Raw genomic sequence first — 27195 nt, 5'->3', positions numbered from 1 at the left:
ACCATAAAAAGCATTTGAGACAACAAAGACATCATCACTGGTGAATTTCTTCCATACAATCCAAGCAGCATTTGTAGGTCGTCTTTTTATTTCTGCTTGGATGGTTTTTTCTTTTTTTGTTGTCAATAACTTCACAGGCAGTCACTGGACGCAAATTGTATTAATTTTTATAATAGTTTTGATGTTTTAAATGATTTTGGTGATGTATCGTTTACATGGCATAGGTGTTAACCGTTTGTTGGGCTGAAATTGTATCAATATAAACGCAATGAAAAGAAAAGAAATCAAATGTAATAGTAGTTAGTGTTCAAGATTTATTTTTCTATACGTCTCAAACTAAAATATGGCATGGCAAGTTCAACAGACTCTAAAGCTCCATTACTCCAAATAGATAAAGAACGAGAGTTAAAAGCATTTGAAACCACAAAGACATCATCACTGACTGATGGTTTTGTCATTGCCCTTTCAACTATCGGTAATATATATCCCGGTCTCCATGTCTGCCATGCACCACCGAATGGATAATTCTTCCACACCATCCAAGCAGCATTTGTGGGTCGTGGTATAGTGTTGATAGGAATTTGATATATATCAGATAAATACTTCTTTGTTACTTGATCTAGTTCTATTTCATTTCTTAAGTCGCCAGTAGTTTCGTTTCCATTCGCTCTGTTGAATAATTCCTCCCAGTAAGATATGTCTGTATCTGTGTACGTTGCCTGTAGAACAGACTTGGGGGGATTAAGAGTTGACGTTCCGAAATCATAGATTTGTCTAAATGGAGTGTCTGCAATTATATAGTCAGAATAAACCGGCGATCTCCTCCACCAAGGAGAATCATAACTGAAATAAAGCTTTACTGCGGGCATATCTTTTACTGCTTTGGTTATATATTCTCTAATGTGAGGTTGGTAAAGACCCTGCCAGTCAAGTTGTTCGAGTGACAATCGATTGGTTGCTAGGATGACTTTCTTTGCACACTTTTTCATTATGGATTTAGACTGAAATGAAAACAAAAACTTTCCTGTATTGATAGTACAAAAAGTGGTTTCTAACATTTACGATATATCATTCAATGTAGGAGATATTGGTATGATATGGCTGTGTTGGTAAGGATTGTGGCTGTCAAATGTATATACATAGAAATCATATCAAAAGTTGTAAAAAGAATGTGGCAAGTTCACAATGAAACTGACTTCAATGCAGAAGGTTAACAAACAGTTCATCAAATAAAAACCAGTAAAGAAAAACATTGTTTTAAAAAACTGTATATTAAGAAACAAACACAAACTATAACGTATCAAAAATGCGTGCAGCATCTGAAAACTTTGTAAAAAAATGTCGTCATCCTAAACTTTATATAACATTGTCGGTAATCTAAGTCAGATGCATATGCAAGTCAATGAAGTATTTTCGTAGTTCCTAATATCAAGTACATAATAGAATTAATGATACATAATAGATATTGAGAGGTATATGTCAGATGCAGGGCTATGTTTGTATGAATCATGTGCATTACAATATTCTGTTGCTTCTATAGAACGGACTATTCACGAATGATAAAGAGAATCATAAAAAAAACTTAAATTTTAAACAATTTCCATACAAGTGTGATGTTCACCAACCGCTAAAATCAGTTTTTAAGCCAACTGTTCCGTCGGACAATACTCGCACCGAAACAGTTTGTTGTTATAGTTGAGTGTTTAGTTTTGTCAAATTGTATTGGATTCCCCCTTTTTAAAGGGGTAGGTCCGATGAAAGAATTTGGACACTTTTTAAACACTTTTAAGTGTCTACTTCAGTCGATTCATTTAATTTATGTGAAAGATTTCAACAGATTTAGTCATTAAAGACGCCCAAATTCAAGCTGATATATGAAAAATCTATCAAATTTGCAGTAATATGTCACTTTTCAGATGGTTTTTGTTAAAAAAAGTGGGCGCATTAGTGTTCACTCTCAACCTTTATATATGTTATGTATTATCATCAAATACAGCTTACATCTAAATATTAAGAATGGACACGAATGCGACCAATCCCATTGAAGACGGAAACCTGTCTTAAATTTAACGCAAATACTAAAATTGTGAAGATTTCAGTAATTTATCAAGACTTAATGGTGGTAGTGCCCGATATATGTGCAATTGATGTCCAGAACAACCCATATTCATGTAGCAGAAGTGTTCTCCTTTCCAATAAATAGCTATAAGTTTACATTTTAACAATTTTTTGAAACTGCTATATTTTAGGGCCAAAAAGGAGTCTAACTATACCAACTCCTTCATCTTGGAGATCCATGTTTCGGTTTATGTTTTTTTTCAAATAAAAATAAGATTCGCCTTTTTCATACTCCCAGGTTGTCTTAACAAAGATGTAAAAATAACAAAGGAATATTTAGACCAATAAACCAATTTCAAACTGACCCCGCGACATCCTTTATTTACAAGTCAAAAGCCTATAGGTCAGTGATAGTTGTTGGTTAATGACTCTTTTATTTGTTTTTCATAGATTGTTTTCTGATAAAGTAGGTAGTTATCTGATTTTTTTTTTACATTTTTCAAACGGTGTATTTTAGAGCCGACTAGACGATATGGGTTTTTCTCCTTGTTAAAGTTTGGACTTTTGACTTTTATCACTTCATCTGAAATAAGTTGTTCCATTGCCAACCATACAACATATCCTTATTTTCATATTGACAAGTAATAAAAAATTAACAAAAAAAAACCCAAACAACAGTTGATAGAACACTTGTAATATGCCAAATAGCTTCTATTGTTTTAAAATTTCAGCTACAAACCAAAATAAGAGCAATTATAAACTATTTATCTTTATGAGTATATTATAATATTCAATGGGTAATAAAAACATATTGTTTACTTTGATAAATGCAGGACTGTATCATATGTTAATTTGCATCAAAACAAGAAGACCGCAGGAAAACAACCGAACGCTATCAATCAACAGAGCAAAAAAAAAAAAAAAAAAAAAAAAAAAAACCCGTGCGTTTAACCTGTTGTTAAGACAAACTAAATCTTCCACTTGTATGACATTTTTTTATACACTTAGAACTATTATAATGATTAAAATGCAGCCATGCTATAAATTACCCTTGTATTCCTGCTATTGGAGAACGTAGGTTCGAAAAACAAGTTGTAATATCCGTCTTGTCTTTTTCTGATGGCCTTGAGGTCATGATCATACTTGATAGAATGCCTGCAATAAACTACACTATTTGATTGCTTTATGTTTGAAATATTATGCAAATATGAGATTATATACGACATTTTGCCGATATAATCAGCCTATTTAATATAGTCTTATGTTAAACAATTATAATAGTATTTATGAGTTTTAATTTGTCCCTTAACATACGACTTTGTCAGATAATTTAATTGAAAGTTCAATATAATAAATCAGATAAGAATGTATACTTATCTATTCGACACCTGATTTGATAAAAGAGGGCGAAAGATACCAGAGGTACAATCAAACGCATAGATTGAAAATAAACTAACAACGCCATGGCTAATCAATAAAAAAGACAAACAGACAAATAATAGTACAAAAAACAAAACATAGAAAACTAAAGACTAAGCAACACGAACTCAACCAAAAACTGGGGATGATCGCAGGTTCTCAGCAAGGATATGCAGATCATGCTGCACATGTGGCACCCGTTGTGTTGCTCATGTGTTAACAAACCCGGTAAATAGTATAATTCGGTAGGTCACATTTGTGGTAAAAAGGTAGTGGATTTTAGTTACATCATAAGGAACATATCCGTAATCATATGTGAAACGGTTGTTCCATAACGTTTAATCAACTCGTGATGGCGTCCCTGAAATTTACGAAGGGATCATCTAAACTTCACCATTGATAAGGATGATTTAGAACCGCAACCATATAATTAAGATTTTAAAATTTTGATCTGCTTTTCAATGCTACATGTAATCTGTTTTTGATGTAAATACTAAGTAAACGATTAAATTATAAACAACGTGTCAAAAATGTATACTTGCTTCGCCACTGCTTAAGAAGATAATGAATCGTCAATATGAATTAAACAGAACGATGTAATTTGTCTTTGATAGCATGTTTAAATAGAAACGAATAATTGTTTGATGAAATTATAATAGTTGATCATTATTTCATCTATTTAGAAAACTATGTGTTTTAAAGAATAAACTCAGAATTGTTTCATTTATGAACCAACAGTCCGCCCCTTAAAAACAAAGAAAACATAAACAACAACATTTTGAGAAACATATGTGGAATCTAAATGATACACACAGAACTCACCTTTGCCCATCAAGTAAAAATCGTCGAAGTAATTCATTAGGTATGGAGGAAAATCCTGTTGCCACAGTTAAAACGTCCTCACTTTCTGAAGATGGTGGTTCAGTCTGAACTGCAAGTGAGGCACTAGCGTCCGTTAAAAGTGAAGTAAAGGCGCTTGTTTCACTGATGTATTTTTGTGCCTCAGTGCTTAAATATTTATGATACAAAGACTGGATACTGAAATAAACATTAGACCTTAGTGAATTATGAAAAATCTTATTTCATGATAAGGGACTTTCTGTTTAGAATATAAGCGTCACTGATGAGTCTTATGTAGACGAAACGCGCGTCTGGCGTACTAAATTATAATCCTGGTGCCTTTGATAACTATTTCAGTATGTTCGTAGTCTTCCTTTTTCCGTTGTGTATTATTCTGATTTTTAGAATTATTTTTTTGAATCAGCACAGGCGGTTCAAATTAGGACGAAATAATTAGACCAACCTTGAAGACAGAATTTGAGACATGATTACCTTTCACAAACCTTAAGGTAAGAAAGGATAAATATTCTAAATGTGCTTCTTTGTCTATTTTAAGATTTCAATAATTTAAATGAGTACTGCAATTAGTATTTGTTGAATGAATTGTAAACTATTTAATGACTGTCACTTTGAGTTTAGGATCTATATTGCATTTTTATATATAGAACAAAACATATTACATCCAGACTATCTTTATAAATGTTTATAAACAAGTAAAGTTGGTACATCTTCTTATATCGGTGCCGAGTACACAGTTATCAGCCTTTGATTTTCGTTGTCGACGAATATAGTTCCTAGTGTGGACAGTGTGTTACCTGCAAATTTTATTAAGTACCCCTTTTAAATGTATTTTTTAATGTTTGATGCCTCAATAGCAAAAAACGAAATTGAGTCATGAATTTTAAAGTAAAGTAGTAATATGGTCCAGCTGAAAAAGGTTAAAAATTCCGGAAGATGTAAAAAGATTTCAAGACCCCCTTAACATAGAATTGTCGATTTTTTGAGAAAATGAGCTGATGAAGTTTTCTATAATTGTGATATAATTTGTCCCAAAGGTAGTACAACACATTGTAAAAATTATATTGAGAAAGCGCAGGTGGGATTTTGTTTTTATTTTCATTTATTGTATAAAAGAAATGCACTACGAAATAACCGTTTACTCGGATCATCTACATCATACACAAACACAAATTTTAAACATACGAGCAATCGACGACAGAAGGCATACACATATTTAACACGTGAATGTTTTTTTTGTCATAGCTTTTCGCCTAGGTAATTGTCATTATAGCATTGCTTTAAGCACATTAAGCACATTGTGTATTAATTAGGAAGCACATTATGCAAAATGTACATTTAAACTCAATATAAACACTAGAAAAAGACGCATTAAGGATGTACATGAAGTTTTGGAATTTCTGTCATATGTTCGGACTCCTTGGTGTTTTTCCATACAATACAAGGTAAAATATTTTGTCCCATAACACCCATTTATTTTTTCATATAAGACTTTATAGCTCATGAAAGGTCATTTTCCAAAATTTAAGAAGATTCTTGATTTTCTTTCGTTTGTTTTGAGATCCAAATAATACCAATGCAAATGTAAGGTAAAAGTCCGAGTCTGACTTTTCCCGCCATATTTTGAATCTCGAATATCTCGAAAAGGAGGTCCATGACACTACGAATTCTATTAGATCTATTTTTTATCATGTATATGCATTTTTGTAGAAGTTGCATACATACATCTTCTTAAATCGACATACATGCATAACACTTGTAGTCCTGTTGCGTTTGTGTATGGCCTAACGCATTACCTAAAATTACTGCGTGACTGTAAATGAAGATTATAAAAATCTAGAAAGTGTAGTACATGGATGTTTAAGTTGTATATTTAAACAATAAGTTATGAATATGAATAATGTGCAATAATTTGAACATTGAGTGTTGATAAAAAGCCTACGTCTCATGTCGTGAAATAACTACTGTTTGCATAGCATTATACAATGCCTTCCGAATATTACAATTAAATTTTCTATTATGACAAACATATAATGTGTCGAAATCTGTATACAATTATGATCGTTGATTGCTTTCATATTAAATAAATTATACAACGGCATCAAATTTCATTATTAACACATACCTTTGTTTATACATGAGTACTCCACTTCTATCTCTGACGAAATACTTTTTATCAGCTTCTGGAACATTTGTTGTAAGCACATCGGTGTAATTCCTAAAAACCTCCCTGGTTTGAACGACAAAAAATACGAACATTACTTGCATTTGCATGAAATAAGGAGTTGATTTAGCGAGAAACCAGTGAAACCAGTGAAATTTTCTAGTAAGTATATCTTTATCCTCGTAAATGTCTAGACTTATGCTATTGCATATGAATAAAGTCACCAGGATTAAAATTTTGCACGCGCCTACATGAAAATCAACAATGACGCTCAAAAGAAAAGAAAAGTCCAACACTCAAGGTGTTTTCTTCTGATCTTCCCTTTAACCTTTCATTGATTTAGTAGCCAAATACCCCTACATTTTCAACTTGGCTTTTCTCTAGACCTTGATATCTGTTTTACCTTAGCTTTCCCTTTTTCAGTTCTTATATTTAGTGATAAATATTTTTCTTTATACTTTAATTTACGATACAATCACCTTTATCCATGCTACACCTAGATCAAATCATACCTGTCTGGATTATCGGCAAAACAGATTTATTGTTTTGTTTTGTTCAAGCTGTGATTTTATGGAAAAGAAGTTAATGTAAAAGTAATGAATCCAATGTTTGACAATCGCGTTTAAAGAGATATAGGAAGATGTGATGTGAGTGTCAATGCAACAACTCTCCATCCAAATAACAATTTATAAAAGTAAACCATTATAGATCAATGTACGACCTTTAACACGGAGCCGTAGCTCACACCGAACAAAAGGCTATAAAGGGCTCCAAAATTACTAGTGTAAAACCACTCAAACGGGAAAACCAACAGTCTTATCGATATAAAAAACGAGAAACACGTATAAATTACATAAACAAACGACAACTACTGTACATCAGATTCCTGACTTAGGACAGGTGCAAACATTTGCAGTGGGATTTAACGTTTTAATGGTACAAACCCTTCTCCCTTTTTCTGAAACAATAGCATAACATCACAACATAGAAAACCACACGATAAAATATCAATTGGAAGGCTTAACTCAATCAAAAAACGTAAATTAACACACTATTTAATCTTAATAGATTTGATTAAAGGGATGGATTGGTTTACAGTGTAGCATGGCATAAAAGTTTATCAACCCATATAAGGTTGATCTTCCTTTTACCACTAATAATAATATTTTATAGAATTTAATCTCTTCAAAACCTTTAAAATGTGTGCCTATATGTTTAATAAATATTATTTTCTATCAGTTTTCCCAATCATTACCTTTATACCTACTTGTTTAATTGTTTAATATATATACCATGTTAGTTGATTAGTCGGTTTTCTCTCGTTAGGTTGCAGTCTGTAGGGTGTTTTATAACCACCCAATTCGTCATAACGCAAGTGGACTCCCCGTACATAGACAGTGGTGTCAGGTGATGGTCCAGAACCTAACTCGAATTTTATGATCGGAAGCCCTAACTGTTGTATGGTGTCATGTAGTAATGCATGTGCTTAAAAGTAAAAATTAAAAGATCAGGAGTATAAATCATAAGGCTTTAAATCAAATTGTTATCAAAACTGAAAAGCCTGGGTGCATTGTCAAAATAATAACTATATGAGAATTAATAACGACAAAGGGTAATGTCTCAAAGAGACATTAATTGAACCACAAAGACCCGAAAACAGCTCAACTCCACTAGTTCGTCTCCAACACAGCGAGAAATCAAGCTTTTGGGAGGAGCTGCGGCTGGCCCAGAGATAATAATGAAACAAGTTCAGAGAAAAGGACGCCAAACAAAATAAGAAACACGTAAATAAAAAGCCTTATAAAACAAACCCACAATCAATGCTAACAAAGGTTAGAGGTGTGACTCTCACACCCGTTTTACTTTTAACATAAGACTTCAATAGCTTAAAAAAGTTTTTTTACAAATTAAGCAGACTCTAGATTAATTTGGTTTCAATTAAGAGACCCAAATAGTATCATCTATGCAAGTATAAGGTCAAGTCCAGGTAAGTCTTTTACCGCCATTTTGTGTTTTAATCTAATTTTTCGGAAATGTCTTCCATAAGCTATAAATTCGATTGGCCGATTGTGTTCTTTTAGTATCAATTTTCAGTTCTAGATTTTTTATTAAATGTCACCTTAGTTCATCTGTTACATGTTTACTGTCATGTTTTATGACATTAACACGTGACATTACAATCTTTGATTTAATTGAAAAAGAGGTGAAACGAAAAAAATATCGAACTCCTAACAAAATACAAAACAGAAAGTCCGTACTTAAATGACAAAATCAAAAGTTCAAACACATCAAACGAATGGATAACAACTGCTATATTTCTAGCTGACTTGATACAGCCTTTTCTTATCTACAAAATGGTGAATTATACATGGTTTAATAGCTAGCCAAACCTCTCCTCTCACTTGTATGTCAGTCGCATAAAATTCTATTATCCTAGTTAAAAATGTCAAAAATGGGGGTACAGCATTCAATATTGTGTTAATATCTGAATCACTATAAAGAGCTATTTTTTCAAATAAATTAGTTCGTCACAAGTCAACAGTTTTAAACTTACCTTCAGGGTAGTATCTCATTCCACCCAACTCTACATTTATATTCGGGATATCTGGAAACCGTACTGTGAACAACCTTCCTCCTACTCGGTTTGAATACTCGTATACAGATATTCTTTTATTTTGATGTCTCAGTCGCCATGCAGCGTACGTTCCGGCTATTCCGGCACCAATTATGGCTATGTCGTCACATTTGGTCACTGAAATGCATATGGTTTGTAAGTATAACTAATACTTTACATGACATCTGATTTAACAGTGAGGACAATAAACAAAATGTTAAAGAGGAGGATATATTAGATAAAAATTAAAAGGCTATTAATTTAACACCTTGGTAAATAAAGGCTATAATAGTATACCGTTGTTCAAAGGTCAAAAGTCTATAGTGAGAAAATAAATCAGGTTAAAAACTTAAACCGAGGAAACACATCAATTATAAGAGATAACAAAGGAACAACAGGAACACCGAAGTGCAACAAAAACAAACGCCAACTATTTGAAAACAACTACCATATTCCTGCCTTGGTATAAATAGTACGTTTTGACATTTACTTAATTCTGTACTCAGTTTTAAAAACGATTTTAATTTCATAAGTCATGTTTCTATAATCGTAACCTGTAGTACCTGTAATCAAGGTGTTGTTGTACGGCCTTTGTATTAAAAATCAGGTGGAAGAGACCAAGAGAACAGTTAAAACTTATATGTTGAAAATAGACAGGAAATGTCATATAAGAAAAGAGGGGCGAAAGATACAAGAGGGACCAACGATTGCATAAATCAAAAATAAACTGCCAACGCCATGGCTGAAAGAGCCAGAAACACACCATATAAAACTAAAGAATATGCAACAATACATCATCAAAACTGGGGGTGATTCTCCGGGAGGCTAAGCAGATCCTGTTCCACATCTAGTACCTGCCGTGTTGATCGTTTAAGTACAAATTGGGTAACATGTCTAATTCGATATAGATCACATTTGTGAAAAGGGGACGGAATTGTAGTTCGGAACCTATCCACTTATATCTGGGAAACGGATGTTCGGAATATCATGTTCCATAACGATCAACAAACCCGTGACGACATCCGTAAAATTAACGCCCGGATAATTTCAAGTACTTAAAATGTAGCAGTCGATTTCCAAAGCTTAATAGAGTATATATAGTCTGGTTCATTCTCTCAGTTAATTATTCAAATTTTTGAAAGTTAAATCCAGTACTTTTAGGACTAATTATAACAGAGAACCATTATAGACATAAATGCCTTTACTAGGGCTGAAAATCGAAACTTTAAACTGAAAAAAAAGTAATTTTACCTTTTTCTCATGCATAGTGGGATGTGAATTATACTTATTAGTTGTATATCAAAACCGTTTCGAATAAGGAATTCATATAAAAATAGCATACAAAGATACAAAATGGTCAACATTAAAATCTCACATTTAGTACGAAATAGTATACATTATAACCTCTAAAATGGTAATAAATGGTAAACCGTATATTCCTCCATATGGTGCGAAATGACATAAATTATTATCTTCCATATGGCATGAAAAGACTGATAAAAAATTGAAATGGTACAAAAAATTAAGGATTCGTTCAAAAATTGATAAATTCAATGGAAAGACTTACTCGAATTTTAAAGAAATATGCATGTTGTACTCACAATCAATTGATTCATCGATAATCAGGTGTTGTCTACCCCTCACAGATTCATTCTTTAAAATACGTTTTGTGTATCCTAATGAAATTTGTGGAAATATCAGAATAAATACAACTAACTGAAAGAATACTGTTCGCAGTGACGGTGTTTTCATTGTGTCGCGGACGATGCCGGCCTGCTAATAAGCTCTGTGCAATATTATTGTAACAATAAAAATGTTGAGATGACTTACGATTGCCAATGAGCTAATGATTCACCCAAGTTTAAAAAAAAGCAATTAAAAGTCATAATATATGTTATGCATGTTTTATTAAACCAAATCACATCAATAAGAAAACCACGTGCCCAAAAGGCAAATCAACAAAAGTCTGATAGCAATACATCACTGTTAATTTTGAAATTACTTCAATACGCATGTCAAAACTTATTCTAGATATTAAATCACATTTTGAAAAATCACCAAAAAAACTGAAGATCTTTTTTAGCTTTCAATTTTTATGACATGTACCCGCTGATATATATAAGAAAAATTACTGTCTATTGTTCACCTAGCAATAATTTTCGTGATCAATGCCATTTATTATAAAACTTCAGTTTCAGTCAGCTGCTAAACTAAAAATTAGCAGGTAGAAATAACACATGATATGTTTCAAATGAAAATAATGAATGTAGAACCCCATAACATTATCTTACAGCTCTTTGAATTATAGCTCTTCATCTTTTATATTAGCTTTGAATTTCAAATATTTTTGCCACGAGCATCACTGAAGAGACATGTATTGTCGAAATGCGCATCTGGTGCAGGAAAATTGGTACCGTTAATGTTGTTATTACAACTATGCTTTACAGCAACAGCCGTATTGTGATGTCGAGTATATATGTCCTCTTTTCAATTGTGTCGTTTATATGGCTGTGATGCTTGTATTGTAGTACACACCTACACTGTAAGCCGAAAATGTGCTGCTTTTTTTGAATTCTTGTCAATTACTCAGGTTTAACTTGTATCCCTGTTGTATTTTCCTTATTGGATGAACGAGATTTAAACATCAATCAGCTACTGTCTTTTAAATTTATTTATAAAATGGAACCACTAAAATAAAGAAAAACACTCATGCTTATACCCATGTTGCAACTATCAATGTTTTCCATAATAAACTTTGGTAACTTTGAACAGGAAAAATTGGTTATAATAGTAATAGTTTGTTTCAGCCAATTATTTTTTTTGTCATAAAACAAGATTCACCACACAGGACACAAAAAAAATGTCCCTGTCATCACATCCTTTTGTGCACTATTTGCACTTCATGCGATTCCCTTAGCTTTTATTTGGTGCCTTGTCAGTCTTTATGGATTTCTAAGATCTGAACCTCTGTAAACTTCTGTAGCATACATTTATGAAAATATAAAATGCTCTTTTACGTTCTTTGAGTGAAAACATTTTTTCTTAATTTTAAGGCAAACGAGAATTAAAACAATTGTTTTTATGTCAGATAAGTTCATCTTTCACTTATCAGCCAATAACTACGTTTAATAAATTTATCATGTCATTTGTCCATAATAGTTTCCTCCGCTTTATTTTTCTTAAAATGTCCTCTATCAAGTCAGTAATATGGTAGTTTCTATCAAATATATAGTTCGTTTCTGTGTGTGTTTGGCGGTTTTTTTTTTTTTGGTTGCACTTCACTATTTCTGTTGTTCCTTTGTTTTCTTCTTGAAGTTGGTGTGTGTCCCTGGGGTTTAATTTGTATACGGGATTTGTTTTTTCTCAATCGATTGATGACGTTTGAACAGCGGTACAGTGTATACTATTATCGCACCGCGGGTAAAATATCACGTTGTGATTGGTTTAGCGCCGTCACGTGGTGACCCCCTATCTAATGTTGGATTACTTACTCGATATCATCTTTCTTATACAGTTTCTATCCTAACCGTTTCAACACGTGCTTTTGTTGTTCCGAATATTTGAATAATTGATTAACTTAATTGTAATTGGCTAATTTCTTATCATTACATTTTGAGTTGAACATGAATAGGAGGAGTTTCCATACAATCAATGTAGAAGTTTCTTCTTCCTTTTATAGAATGCAATTGTAACTGGTTATAATTACATGCTAATTTAAATGAATAGCACAAAAACGTTTTATATTTATAGATGATAAATATGTAACAGCAATCAAAAAATGTTATGTAACTATACATATTCCATGTAGCCTTGAATTAGGGCAATCATTTAAAAAAAATGAGAGACAAATCGTCTTGAGTTTTGACTTAGATTTGTTCCTTTGTTCTTTCTTATTGACATATATTGAGGACAGTGAGAGCAAATTATATTATTCATGTGCGTTATTGTATGTTGAAATGAACTCCGAGTATCTGTTTAATGGTTGCGTTTAATTGCTGTTGGATTGCTGTCTCTTTATTCTTGCGTACATACAAACAAAATAAATCTTTGTCTGCCGAACAACGTCTGCTAATCGTGAAGATTTGATAGACATTTCACAGCATCTATGTCTCTGAATACGGAATTAAGTCGATCATTCACATATTTGTTTTTTTTTATTCGACGTTTAATTAGATACCTGACATAAGAGTTCAACTTCCGTTCGTTTAGCCAATGTCCTGGAGAAGTCTTCAATTCATAAATATTTATGATGGTATGGTTCCAATTAATGTCTTGGGGTTCTATTAACTTAGGACCATGATATATAACCTTCTGGAGATGTTCATACTGTATTATGTTTAGATACCGGTTTATAACATGGCTTGAGGACCGTATTTTGACTTACTATTGTTTATTTTTATGAATAGTGACTTGGTTGGAGAGTTGTCTCATTGGTACTCATATCACATCTTCTTATATCTATTATAGTTGAAAAATTAATGTACAATGTTATCTTTTAAAAACTGTATGATACCATATGCACTTGTATTCAATAAGAAAAGCAATTTTGCAGTACACATGTAACTCGTCTGTAATTCAACTTTTAACAACATATAGTCCATGTTTAAGGGTCTGGATGGGGTTCTATATTTTTGCGTTCTTTAATGTGTTGGATTACATTTCTCTATCCTTTATACTATTAACCATCAACTATAAATATATATCTTATATTTCAAAACCCCATTATTCTACATTATCGTTTTCTTACTTTTCTTTCTTCTAATTTTCTGTACATATTTTGTAGATTTTGACCGTAAATTTCTATTCTGTGAGCCATATTCAGAGCCTAATATATTATTGTGTTAATTTTAATGATTGATATATGTACATGCAGGTTAAGAAATTACAAGAACGTGATTGATAGCCATCTTAACTAAGATGACTGCAGTTGTAATGTGTCATTGCAGTGCATTCATGCATTCTATAATCAGTAAAAGGCTATTTAGATTTCTTGTTTAATTAGTATTGTTTTTAGAACATAAACCTCATTATAAATTGTAAAATTATGAACGTCTGCAAGGCATCTGTTAAGTAGTTCGCAATCCTTCCTCAATAGACATTTTCAAAATATATAGGAGTTTCATTATTGAAACGCCGGAATTGAAACACCTTCACGCCATATGTTGAATTTTCATCGTTTAGGACGTCGTCTAAAGCCTATTACAACGTTTTTGTGAAAGCTTGTAAAAATATTACGCAGCATTCAGTAGATTATGAAATAGCGAATGGAAATCCGATGCTTTTGCCATACGAACATTGTTCCCTAAGTCTTCCTGTTCATATTTCGAAATTCTTTTCGGGAATTATTTTTTTTGTATAAAAGATTGGACAAATAAAGGTCTTTTATGTCTGTATTTTATTTTTTTTATTACATTTAACTAATTTTTTATTCACCTGCCCTTTTGCTCTTTGTATTACAGAAGCATCACGTTAGCTTTTTTTATCTCTTGCCCTATCTTTTCTATTCTTTTTGGGGCCTTTATTCTGTATTTTGTGTCTATTATGATTCCAGACCTTCTTACTATAGTAATTTTCAATTCTTATTTATAAATATAAAAAGTACAACATATTACACAATTTGGCATGTTGTTGCTAAATAATCAAAACACTTGGCATAAACGATTACTAGGTTAACAGGAATTCACAATGAACAAAACGCATTATTTATCATGATAAAATATGAATAAGAATTATCATTTTTGTTTTGATCGAGACAATATGTCAATTTTTATATTAATTTTAATCTCAATTTTATGAAATAAAGTTTAAAAAATCAAAAACAAAACCAAGTGAAAATGCTGCAATATGTAAAGTATGACTATATCTGTGGTATTGCAGGGAATATCTTTTAACTGTAATATTACAGTAGATGAAAACGTGTACTTATTAAGGTGGTACCTAACACTACAGGGATATAACTCTGTAAAGTCAGCTAAACGTTTTAATTACGTTGTGTTGTAAAGGGAATATTAAGCTTCTCAATGATCAAAATTGGTGTTTGTCAAACTGCTATATAACCAGTGTAATTTTTCTGACAAAACGGTTGGTTCAAAATTTTTGAATTTTTTTTAGTTTTGTTAAAGAGTCAAATGAAAATATTTTGTCCAAATTTTATGAAAATTAAACGAGACAAATAAATTTTAGTAAAAGTGTTGGGTACCACCGTAAATAATGTGTAAATATTTAGTATGATTGAATAAAGATAAAACAATATAAAAAAAAGATTTTTTTTACATCGTTTACAAGTAGGACAAGCAATATGTATGTTAAAATTTCTTTTTACCTCTGACTTCCATCTATAAAAGTGTATAAACCGTCGTCTATACGCTACGCAACTGAATCGTGGCCTGTATCTCTGTTATTAAGAATAAAATGCCAGTTTAAGTCATTGCCATATGCCACACAATTGTTACTAATAACATAGCAGTTATCTCGACTTTTATAGAAATTTAAAACTTTCAAGTTTACAGATTCACATTTTGAAATGACATACATATTCTATATCAAGTCATATCAGGAGAATTAACTTTATTAATTAATATCAGAGCACACATTGAAATTGGCACAAACATGTTGTTCCACCGCATTCTCTATAGGTATTAGTTGTTTTCTGTCTTTCACTATTATTCATTTATTTCGGTATTTCTTATATTATACACCCTGCCGTTTGCTCACATTTAGGTTGCATTTCTGTAAATATTGACAATGCAATTTCCCATAGGAACTCCTTTTACGGCTTAAACTGTACCACTTTTACTATGAAGTTTTGAAAAAAATCTTATCCTAGAATTGAAAGTTCATATGCACCACAATTTTTTTCAAAGGTCAAAATATAGGGCTGTGCGGCATATTTTCAACGTTTATATGCCATGAACTTCTCAGAGTTTAAACTTACACTAATTTTCTTAACTACCCCTACCTCGAATGAAAGGTTACCACAGATTTCAATGTAAACAATATGCACGTGTTTATTTACTGGTAACATTCCCAAGTTCTGTCTCTGCGATATGGAACACAGAGAGCATAACTGGGAACCAGTATGTAAACAAAATTAATTTTCTATGAATATTCTATTACTCCCCAAAAGAGGCGTGTTTTGAGAAACAGCTGTATTTACAAAGTGCAACCTATAAGTTGTTTTACATAGTATCCTACTGGTTCCCATTATAGCGGACTCTAAAGTATGGGTTGGTTTATAGATGTTTCAAATCCGCGTTATTAGCCTCAGCGGATCATACGTTGGTTTATAGATGTATCAAATCCGCGTTATTAGGCTCAGCGGATCATACCACATCTCACTGTATTTATATTCACGGCAATCACCATAGATCTATGTGAAGGTTTATCTTATAATATTTATATTTAGGTAATTTAAGTCATTTTAAAAGACTTTCATGTTCTAATTCACGTGTCCAAACGAACATAAAGTATTTATGTGCACATCGCTACTTAATTTCTGAAACCTACTTCAAATTCAAACTTTATACTATATCATTTTGGTATAAAATAAAGAAACACATTTCTGATTTTGTCCAGCACGGTGACCATGTCCATTTTATTAAACATTTATTTGTGCAAACTTAATCATCATTAATTTTCATTGTCCACCTAAACACTGGATTCACTGAATGCAAATACGTAACGTCAACTAAATACAAAAGGAGTAGAACCGGCAAGGACCAACTTTGGCGTCAAATTTCAAGTTCATCTGACGAAAGATTTTGACCACTTTTTAAACACTTAAGTGTTTATTTCATTTGATTCAATTAATTTATGTGAAAATTTAAGCTAATTAAGTCATAAAAAATGATCGATTCAAGCTCAAATATGAAAAATCTACCAAATATGCTGAAAAATGTCACTTTTCAGATGGTTTTTGTCAAAAATGAAAGTTGCTGCACCCGTGTTCATCCTCAACATTTATATATGTTATGTATTATCATCAAATACAACTTACATTTCAATATTCAGGATGAACACGAATGCAGCTACTTTCGTTTTGCACGGAACTCGTGTAAAATTTAACTAAAATGCTAGAATTGTGAAGATTTCAGTAATTTAGCATGACTAAATGGTGCTAGTACCCGATATATGTGCATTGTATTGTCAACAACAGCCCATATTTATGTAGCAGAAGCATTGTACTGTCCAATAAATAACTAAAAGTTTACATTATAACAATTTTTTTTAAAACTGCTATTTTTTGTGCCAAAAAGGAGTTTTACTGGACATACTCCTTTCATGGTACACTGGCCTTACAGAATATCTAAAATTAAACAAATATCATAATTAGTACTCATCTAATTGATCTATGAACTACATAACAATTCTACACTACCGTAAATATGTCTACACTGTAGTAGTAATCAACGTAGTGGTCACCGCCTAACCTCGATAACTGAAAAAGAACGTGCTTCTTTTATTATATACTACCCGCGAAATCCAAACCGGTTCTTACAATAGGTACTACGGGTCTAAAAATAGCTACGCGTATAGCACATAAATATATTTATGTTCTAATTCAAACGAACATAAAGCATTTATGTGCACATCACTACTTAATTTTTGAAACCTTCTTGAAACCAAAACTGTATACTATATCATCTTGGTATAAAATAAAGAAACACATTTCTGACTTTGTCCACCACGGTAACCATGTCGATGCACAAAGAAAGCAGTGGTTATAAACCAAGATTTTTTGTAACAGATAAACGCTTCAGACACATAGCCATCTTTTGCCAAGTCCAGCGGCCGTGTATCGTAAAAAGTCTATCTGATATACCGTTTCTAACTGCCATGGTACAACTTCATTTGCTTTTGGTAATAAAGAGACAGGCATTAGCAATTGCACGTTATTTTTCCAAAACATGAACTCAAAACTTAAATCACTATTGAAGTTAATATCCATGCACTGATCTCAATCAACTCGTTCGTAAGTCACAGCTAATGTAGCTCTTGTCATTGTCTGAGTAACATTGCCGATTGCTGGAGTAAGAGATATAACCTTGCCACAGATTTTTGCAAGCGTTCTAATCTTAACTTTACAAGGATTACTTATGCATTCTTGCAAATCCAATATTTTGGACTCAGGAATTTGCAAAACACATTTTCGTACATCCCATATAAACCCCAACCATTTCAATGAATAAGAAGGGGACCAGATACTCTCCTCCCTGTTTGGAATAAAACCCGACATAATTAAATCTGATTTAACGATGTCTGCATGTAATTTACATACCTCACTAGTATCATCAGCTAGCCCTAATCCGTCGTCTAAATGTACGACAATTTTAATACCCTTTCATAGCCAGTGCGCTACTAATGGTCGTAATACCTAAGTAAATATATAACCACTCGATTTCAATCCTAAAGGTAAAACTGTAAATACGTAGTATTTTTCAATCCCGTCACACTTCCACGAGAAACCAAAATACTTCTGATGTGGAGCAAATATATCAATATGATGATAACCTGCCTTTTAATCAAAAAGAAATCCAACAGAATTGTTTATAATATATTGTTTAGCAACTTTCACATCTTCGAATTTAACTTTGTTTACTAACACCATATTGTTTACATGTCTCAAATCTAGTCCATGTTTACCTTTTGCGCTGATTGATACGGTCAGCGGGTTCGCAATGGGACTGTTCGATACCTCTTTAACTAAACCGCCATCGAGCAAATCTAAAATAGCTTCATGTACAAACATTCTATTTTGTAAACAGACATATTATTTTTCAAAAATACAGAAGTAGGCTCTTGTAAAAACGGAATTTATAACCTTCTTTGATTATATTATAAACAAAATCTGTTGAACAAATCTTAACCAAAAAATTTAAAGAAGCACTTAATCTGCCCTTTACAGTTATATCAGAAACATCTTTTTCATATTCCAAATAAGTTACAATATTAAATTGTTCATGTACCTTAAAAATATTTTGATTATTTTCTTTAAGAAGGAGGTGCTCTGGGTACTCTGTTCTTGCTTTGACTTCGACATTATCTCCTCCAATGCCCGTAGAATCCACACTTATAACCGACATCGGAAGGTTTTGTTGGGCTCTGCTGGCCTTGAGCTCCGCCGGTAGATGCCCTTGCACGAAAGGGCTCAAGTTGCAAACCATTACCGTCAAAATTTCCACCACTAAGCGCCTGTTGATAAAACGAACCAGCCGCTTCTGCGGGTCTTTTTCTAACATGCTGTTGTTTATCTGTCTTAGCTGCCTTGATTTTCTCGACTGCCCTGCTGTCCGCGGCCCTAATGCGTTTCTCATCTTCCGAATCACTCGCTAGCTCATCAGATAAGTATTCACTGACCGTCTGCCAACCCCCTTCGGACTTTTCCGCGATCCTTATATGCTTATTGCGTTTGTTCAGCAGCTCTTTTGAATCTGCTAAGTACGAAATGGCTTTATTCAGGCATTTCTTCTCGATACAAGATATAGAATCTAAATTGTCCAGCACATCTACGGTAAGGTCAAACTGGACCTTGTTACCCTTGAATTTAAATAAATTTGTTTTCTGACTTCTTTACCCTTTTCGCTAAACTATGGGTCGAATCGTTTAGATTCTTCTCGAGCCCGGCGAGTTTGTTGGTCATGTAGGTCTTCATTAGTGACAAAAGATCAGCATTAGACACATCTTCTTCCATCGTAACTCCAACTGTATCTTCATCCATATCTTCATTATGATTCTTTTCGTTGTCTACACTGTAGTAGTAATGAACGTAGTGGTCACCGCCTAACCTCGATTACTGAAAAAAAAACGTGCTTCTTTTCTTATACATTACCCGCGAAATCGAAACCGGTTCTTACAGTAGGTACTACGCGTCTAAAAACAACTACGCGTATAGCACATAAATATATGTATCCCCCTCCCAAGTGACCACACATTGTGAAGGTGTCAAGCCAAAATATGGCATAGCAAGTTCAACTGTTTGTAGCGCTGCGTTAGACCAATATGAGAAAGAACGCGCATTGAAAGCGTTTGAAACCACAAAGATTCATCATTTGCCGACGGTTTTGTCATTTGCCTCTCAACCGCCGGCCATATATAACCCGGCATTCAAATTTGCCATGCACCACCGTATGGATAGTCCTTCCATACCATCCAAGCCAAATTTGTAGGTCGTTGTATTGTTCTTATAGTAATTTTGTATATATCAGACAAATACTTCTTTGTAACTTGATCAAGTTCTTTTGCATTTCCGAAGTCGCCAGTAGTTTCGTTTCCATTCGCTCTGTTGAAAAACTACTCCCAGTAAGATATTATCTTTATCTGTGTACATTGCCTGTAGTACAGATTTTTGGAGGATTCAGACTTGATGTACCAAAATCGTAGGTTTGTCTAAACGGAGTGTCTGAAATAATATAGTCAGAATAAAACTGGAGATCACCTCCACCAGGGAGGATCATAACTGAAATAAAGCTTTGCTGCGGGAATATCTTTCACTGCTGTGTTAAATATTCTCTAATACGAGGTTGGTAAAGACCCTTCCAGTCAAGTTGTTTTAATGAAAATCTATTGGTTGGAAGGATGACTTTCTTTGCACACTTTTTAATTTTGAGTTTTGACTGAAATAAAAACAGAAACTGTTCTGTATGAAAAGAACAAAATATAATTGTTAACGTTTATGGTATATTAGTCAACATGTTGAGAATATAACCATGCACTAATAATTACTAGTATCTATACATAGTGCTTCGATATTGGTATAGCATAATTTTTTTAAATGAAAAGTGGCATGTTATAATGCATCCTATAATAAAAAAAAGTTAAACTATTAACAACTTTCATTCAATTTTGATGTTCATCTAGAGCTAAAACCAGTTTTCAATTGAATATTTTTGACATAAATACGTATACCTTGTATGTTGGTTGTTATAGTGGAGCTTTGAGACGTTGTACATCGTCAGCAACGACCATTAGCTAGATGTAAAAAATAGCAAAGTTATATTTAAACCTATACGCAGCATCCTTTATGTACTGTCCTGCTTTTTAAATATGGCCGCTATCTGATTTTTTTCACATTTTTCATATCGGTATATTTTGTAACCGACTAGACAGTGTTGGTTTTCCCCGTTATTGTAGACTGAACAGTAACTTATATTTGCTTATATCACTTGATTTGAAACCTGGTAGATAATTGACTCATTGACAATCATACAAAATCTCATTATTTTTATATTGGCAAGAAAAATCTATTTTATTTTTACAAAACACAAACAACAGTCCATAAAACACACAACAGAATACACTTACAGCAACACGACGGGTGCCACAGGTGGAGCAGGATCTGCTTACCCTTCCGGAGCACCTGAGATCACCCCTAGTTTTTTGGTGGGATTTGTGTTGTTTATTCTTTAGTTTTCTATGTTGTTTCATGTGTGCTGTTGTTTGTTCGTCTTTTTCATTTTTAGCCATGGCGTTGTCAGTTTGTTTTCGATTGATGAGTTTGACTGTCCCTTTGGTATCTTTCGTCCCTCTGTTAAGAGCATACGATACAATACAGAGTAGATGAGGACGTTGCTAACGTAAAATTTTACGACGTCGAACAGTGACAGATCGCGACAGATTTTTATCATTTAGCCTGTTTCAACTTAAAAACCAGTACATGGACCCCTCTTTCTTAAAATGACATTTGGTTTGATAACGAATGAAAAAGTCAACAATGCATTGTTTTAAAATGACAATTATTTCTAAATTTAAACATTTGATAACTTGAGTTGTTTCTAAAAGAAAGAAAAATGATAGAATAGTTATATATAATAGATATTACAAATAATTTAACAAATAAACCCCGCTAATGTTTATCTTTTAAACCAATAAATTTAGATATTTATGTCAAAAAGGTAAAATACGTCCACAAATCAAAATTTTGAGCAAATATCTGAAATTTCGACCTCATTTTACACGAAAAGGAGCCCATGAAGGTATATTATTTGTTACAATTTTGATTTAATCAGGTTAAAAAGAGTCTATATGAAAATGTCCATCAAAATTTTATAATGAAATCAAAACTGTATGTACCTATGCCCTTAAATTATTGTAATGATCAATATTACAGCCATGATATACATTACCCTTGAGGTCCTGCTATAAGAGAACGTAGCTTCAAAAAATAAGTTGTAATATCCGTCACGTCTTTTTCTGATGGACTTGAGGTCATGATTATACTTGATAGAATTCCTGCAATAAACTACACTATTTGATTGCTTTAAGTTTGAAACTATACACCGATTAATGGCATTTTTGTTTTTGATACTGACTTCATCAGCAAGAAAACCAAAGAGCCGGCTAGGGCAATTATTTGTTTTATCGGATATTTGTTTGTAATTCAGTTGAGAATATGAAATAAAATGAATTTGTCAGTAAAAGTACTTTTACGCGTACAAAACGGTGTGATTGATGTTCGGTTGTATGAATGAACACGCGACGGTCTGGCACTAATGCATGACGTCCTTAACTGATTTTGAAATATAATCAAGTCCTGTCCATAATGTAAAAAAAGGTGTACAGCAGTCAGATTAAAGAAAAAATAGTCGAATTGCACATAAATAGAACATATTGACATATTGCCGTTTAAATCAGCGTATTTTATGCAATACGACCTATTGTGTTTTGTGTTTTCAAATGATAAAAATAATAAAATGTGTGTATATTATAAATATTGCTCTTCCTTTTAAAGGGATTAAACATATTGCTTTGATAACAGGTCAAAATGTTTAAACTTGTCACGCTAGTGTTAATAATAAAACCAATGGTCAGTGTCAATTTGAAACATTAGTATTTGTTCTGTTTTGAATATAACTGAATATTTGTTATATGAAATTGTAAGGTCATTATTTTGATGACACGCCCGTTTCAATTTAGAAAACTTTGTGTTGAAACGAATAAGCTTCGATTTTTTTTAATTTATTAATAAAACACCAATACCGCTTCTTGAAAAAAAGTCAAAATCCCAAAAATACTGAACTCAGAGGAAAATCAATTCGGAAAGTCCCTAATCACATGTCAAAATGAAATAACAAAACACATCAAAAACGAATGAACAAGAACCGTCATATTCCTGACTTGGTACGGGCATTTTCAAATGTAGAAAATGGTGGCTTAAGCCTGGTTTTATAACGCTAACACTGTCACTTTGATGACAGTCTCATCAAATTCCGTTATATTAACAATGATGCGTCAACTAAACAGACACACTAAATAAAATAGTCAAAACATGGGTACAGCAGTCATCATCGTGTAACAATTTCAAAAGAAACAATTTAGCAGAAAACAAAAACAAAACAACCCCTGTAAAAGGAACACATGTAGATATTAAAAGATCCAAGTATGATCTCACCTTTGACCATCATGTAAAAATCTTCGAAGGAACTCCTTTGGTATTGAGGAAAAACGTCGTCACTTTCTGTAGACTGTGTTTCAGTTTGTACTACAATTGATGCACTGATTTCATTTAATATTGAAGAATAGCTGCTAGTTTCTCTGATGTAATGTTGTCCCTCAGCACTTAAATATTTATGATACAGAGACTGGAAACTGAAATAAACATTAACATCTGAGTGAATAAAGTAAAATCTCATTAAGGTACTTTACTATTCTGATTAACAGTCGCATATATATATAATATATATATAGCATTTGCAGTCCTGTTGAATGTGTGTATAACCAGACGGTCTACCTTAAATTACTGCGTGATTGTCGTCTAAACATGAAAATGATGGAAACGTGCTTGAAAACGTGCTGACATATCTAGTAGAAAATTTAATCATACGTTAATCAATTTTGAAATCATATAACAAAACAAAACATCATGAAATTCAATAATGCCGAATAATTTTTGAACACCAATACGTACGTATCAATAACTAAGGTTTTTTTTTTATCCCAGGCATAGATTACTTCGTATTTGGCACAACATTTTAGAATTTTGGATTCTCAATGTTCTTCAACTTTGTACTTGTTTGGCTTTATAAATATTTTGATATGAGCGTCACTGGTGAATCTTATATAGACGAAACGCGCGTCTGGCGTACTGAATTCTAATCCTGGTACCTTTAATAACTATTAAAAAGAAAAAGAAAAAAAAAATACTGAAGTCTGAGGAAAATTCAAGACGGAACGTCCCTAATTAAATGGTTAAATCAAAATCCGAACACATCAAACGAATGGATAACAACTGTCATTTCCTAACTTGGTAAAGCATTTTATTGTGTATGGATGGCGTGAATTAACTTCACACGGGATTATAATGTGTGCATGGGATTATAAAATGTCTTTCTAATTTTATATTCCAGATTTTAATATCAGCTTTTTAGACAATATGTTGTTTCGAAATCTGTATACAAATATGATCTTTAATTGCTTTCTTTTAAAATAAATTATACAAGAGCATTCAAATTCATAATGAACACATACCTTTGTTTTGTACATGAGTACTTTACTTCTATCTTCGACGAAATACTTTTTGTCAGCCTCTGGAATATTGGTTGTAAGCACATTGGCGTAATTCCTGAATACCTCCCTTATTTGAACAATAAAATATCAGAAAAAATACTTCCATTTGTATGAAGTAAGGAGCTATAATTAGAGAGAAACCAGTGAAATATTCTTTTAAGTATATCCCTACGCTCGTAAATACCCTGAAAACTACTATTGCATATAATTTAACTCAATACAGACAACAGGACTAATAAATTTCGCAGGCATGTTTTGTCTACCAAAAAATCACAATTGACTCTCAAATGAAGAAAAATCAAAATGCCAAACTAAAGACCTTGTCTGCTGATCATTCCTTTAACCTTCCATTGAGATCATACACAAATACTCATCCATGTTCAACTTTAATTTCCTTTGAGACCTTGATTTCTGTTATACTCTAGCTTTTAAATCTTATGCAATTTTGGTTTAGCTGAAGCCCGCCTACGGATGCGGTATTATCTCGCTGTGTTGCAAACCCATTAATGTCATTGTTGCGCTGTTTTCTACCCTATGGTCGGGTTGTTGTCTTCATGACACATTTCCTTTCTAAATTTTATTTTTATTTGTGTGTATTATACATAAAGAATGTACGTGTTGTGTGGACAAACATCTTTTTCTTTTTTATTGTTTGTTATGAAGTGATATGCATTTCTCTGGGAAAGCTCGCTACCGTCTGTTCATGTCTCTGGGAAAGCTCGTTCCCGTCTATTCATTTCTCGGACCTGGAAAGCTTGCTACCATCTCTTCATTTCTCTGGGAGAGCTCGTTACCGTCTGTTCATTTCTCTGGGAAAGCTGGCTACCGTCTGTTCATTTCTTAGGGAAAGCTCGTTACCGTCTTACTTGAGATTGTATATTAAAGTGTCAAAAGTTAATTTGTGTTTTATCTATTAAGTATCGTAAATCGATTTAAAAGACATGAGTGAGGGCAAAAAAGATAAACGACTGGAAACACCTGTCACGTATTCATTGTGTTCTAATGAAGGTAAACCAAGAAAAGCGTGCATTCGTTCAGTCGTTCTTCCTCATCATATACTGATGTATGTTGAGATAAACTCCGAATATCTGCTTTATGGCAATATGTAGCTATTGCATTGACGTCTCTTTACTCTTACTTACATACGAACAAATTATTTGATGCTTTGTCTGCAGAACATCATTAACTAATCAGGAGGATATAATAGACATTTCACTGCTCATTTGTCTCTGAATACTGATTTTAGTCGAGCATTCTTTTGGTTCTGGATTTCACGTTTTATCAGATACCTGACGGCTTTAACCCCTTCTGACAAATTCAACGTGTTCAACCTCTTTTCGTTTAGCCTATTCTCTTGGTAGTCCTCCATTTATAATCAGTTTTGAAGGTATGGTTCCAATTGATGTCTTGGGGTTCTCTGAACTTAGGACCATAAGATATAACAACCCGGAGATGTTCATACTAAAATATGATTTGTACCGGTAGTAACATGCTAGAGGGGCTGTATATATAAGAGGAGTCAAATAGTTACATAGTAAAGTTTTTTAAGGTGTTCTCCTTAATCATGCAATGCTTGTTTCATAATTTTTTTTCTCGTTTCTCGTTTTTTATATATATTAGATCGTTGGTTTTTCTGTTTGAATGGTTTCCCACTTATATATTATTTGTCGATAATACTTTGTATATGTAAACTAGATATAAAAAAACGTGCATGCAAATATTAGTTTAGTATATATGCATGCAATGGTTCGATAATTTCAATAACATTCAAATTTCAAGATACTTATTTCATATGAATTTCATTTAAAATGTAACGAAGGATTTTTTTGGCAGTTATTATTTTGCATTTATATTTTCACCATAAATTTGCTATCAATTATACTTAACACTGAACGAATTCAGCTATTTTATTGCCCTTTATAGCTCGGCTCAATGTTGAAGACCGTACTTTGACCTCTAATGGTTTACTTTTATGAATTATGACTTTGATGGAGAGTTGTCTCATTGGCACTCATACCACATCTTCTTATATCTATTATACGATAAAAAATAAGTGTACAATGTTTTTTTGGGGAAACTGTATGATACAATATGCACTTGTATTCAATAAGAAAAATTATTTTACAGTACAGAAGTAACTCGTCAGTAATGCAGCTTTAAGTAACATATAGTCCATGTTCAAGGGTCTGGATGGGGTTCTATATTTTTGCGTTTTTTAAAGTTGTGGATTACATTTCTTTGTCCTTTATACTGTTCACCGTCATTTATATTTATCTTATATTTTAGGACCCAATTATTCTACATAATTATTATTTCTTACTTTTCTTTCTTCTAATTTTCTGTACAAATATTGTAAATTTGACAATAAATTTCTATCTGTAAGCTACATACAGACCCTAATGTTTTATTGTGTTAATTTTATTGATTGATATATTTACATGTAGGTTAAGAAATTACAAGAACGTGATTGATAGCTATCTTAACAAAGATGACTGCAGTTGTAATGTGTCGTTGCAGTACATTCTTCAGTAAAATGTGATTTAGATTTCTTTTTTAACAAGTGATTGTTATAGAACATAAA

At 32.6% G+C, this 27195-nt stretch overlaps 1 protein-coding gene and 1 pseudogene across 1 annotated transcript; both read right to left on the bottom strand.

Moving 5' to 3' along the window:
* Positions 1-300: 300 nt before the first annotated feature.
* Positions 301-10878, bottom strand: LOC143052269 (L-amino-acid oxidase-like). The gene is made up of 7 exons (XM_076225257.1): positions 10715-10878; positions 9054-9251; positions 7792-7984; positions 6461-6565; positions 4300-4515; positions 3108-3213; positions 301-1001 (listed from the first exon to the last, which is right to left on the bottom strand). Exons 1-7 carry the CDS (start codon positions 10863-10865, stop codon positions 315-317), a joined length of 1656 nt encoding a protein of 551 aa, XP_076081372.1. The 5' UTR covers positions 10866-10878; the 3' UTR covers positions 301-314.
* A 9114-nt stretch (positions 10879-19992) lies between these two features.
* On the bottom strand, positions 19993-25983 carry LOC143050767 (L-amino-acid oxidase-like; annotated as a pseudogene).
* Between the last annotated feature and the right edge of the window lie 1212 nt (positions 25984-27195).

This window comes from Mytilus galloprovincialis, chromosome 11 (assembly GCF_965363235.1).
Source record: "Mytilus galloprovincialis chromosome 11, xbMytGall1.hap1.1, whole genome shotgun sequence".
Taxonomy (NCBI): Eukaryota; Metazoa; Mollusca; class Bivalvia; order Mytilida; family Mytilidae; genus Mytilus; species Mytilus galloprovincialis.
Note: the sequence above shows the minus strand (reverse complement) of the source record. Positions and strands in the feature narration are given on the sequence as shown.

Bases quoted from the DNA above. Each gene is read 5' to 3' on its own strand.
- LOC143052269 (XM_076225257.1), bottom strand. From the start codon at position 10,865: ATGAAAACACCGTCACTGCGAACAGTATTCTTTCAGTTAGTTGTATTT. The intron at 6,566-7,791 runs GTATATATATTA...CGTTCAAACCAG, and splicing joins CCGACTAATCAACTAACATG to GGAGGTTTTTAGGAATTACA. The intron at 3,214-4,299 runs GTGAGTTCTGTG...AGTTTATTGCAG, and splicing joins TTTTTACTTGATGGGCAAAG to GCATTCTATCAAGTATGATC.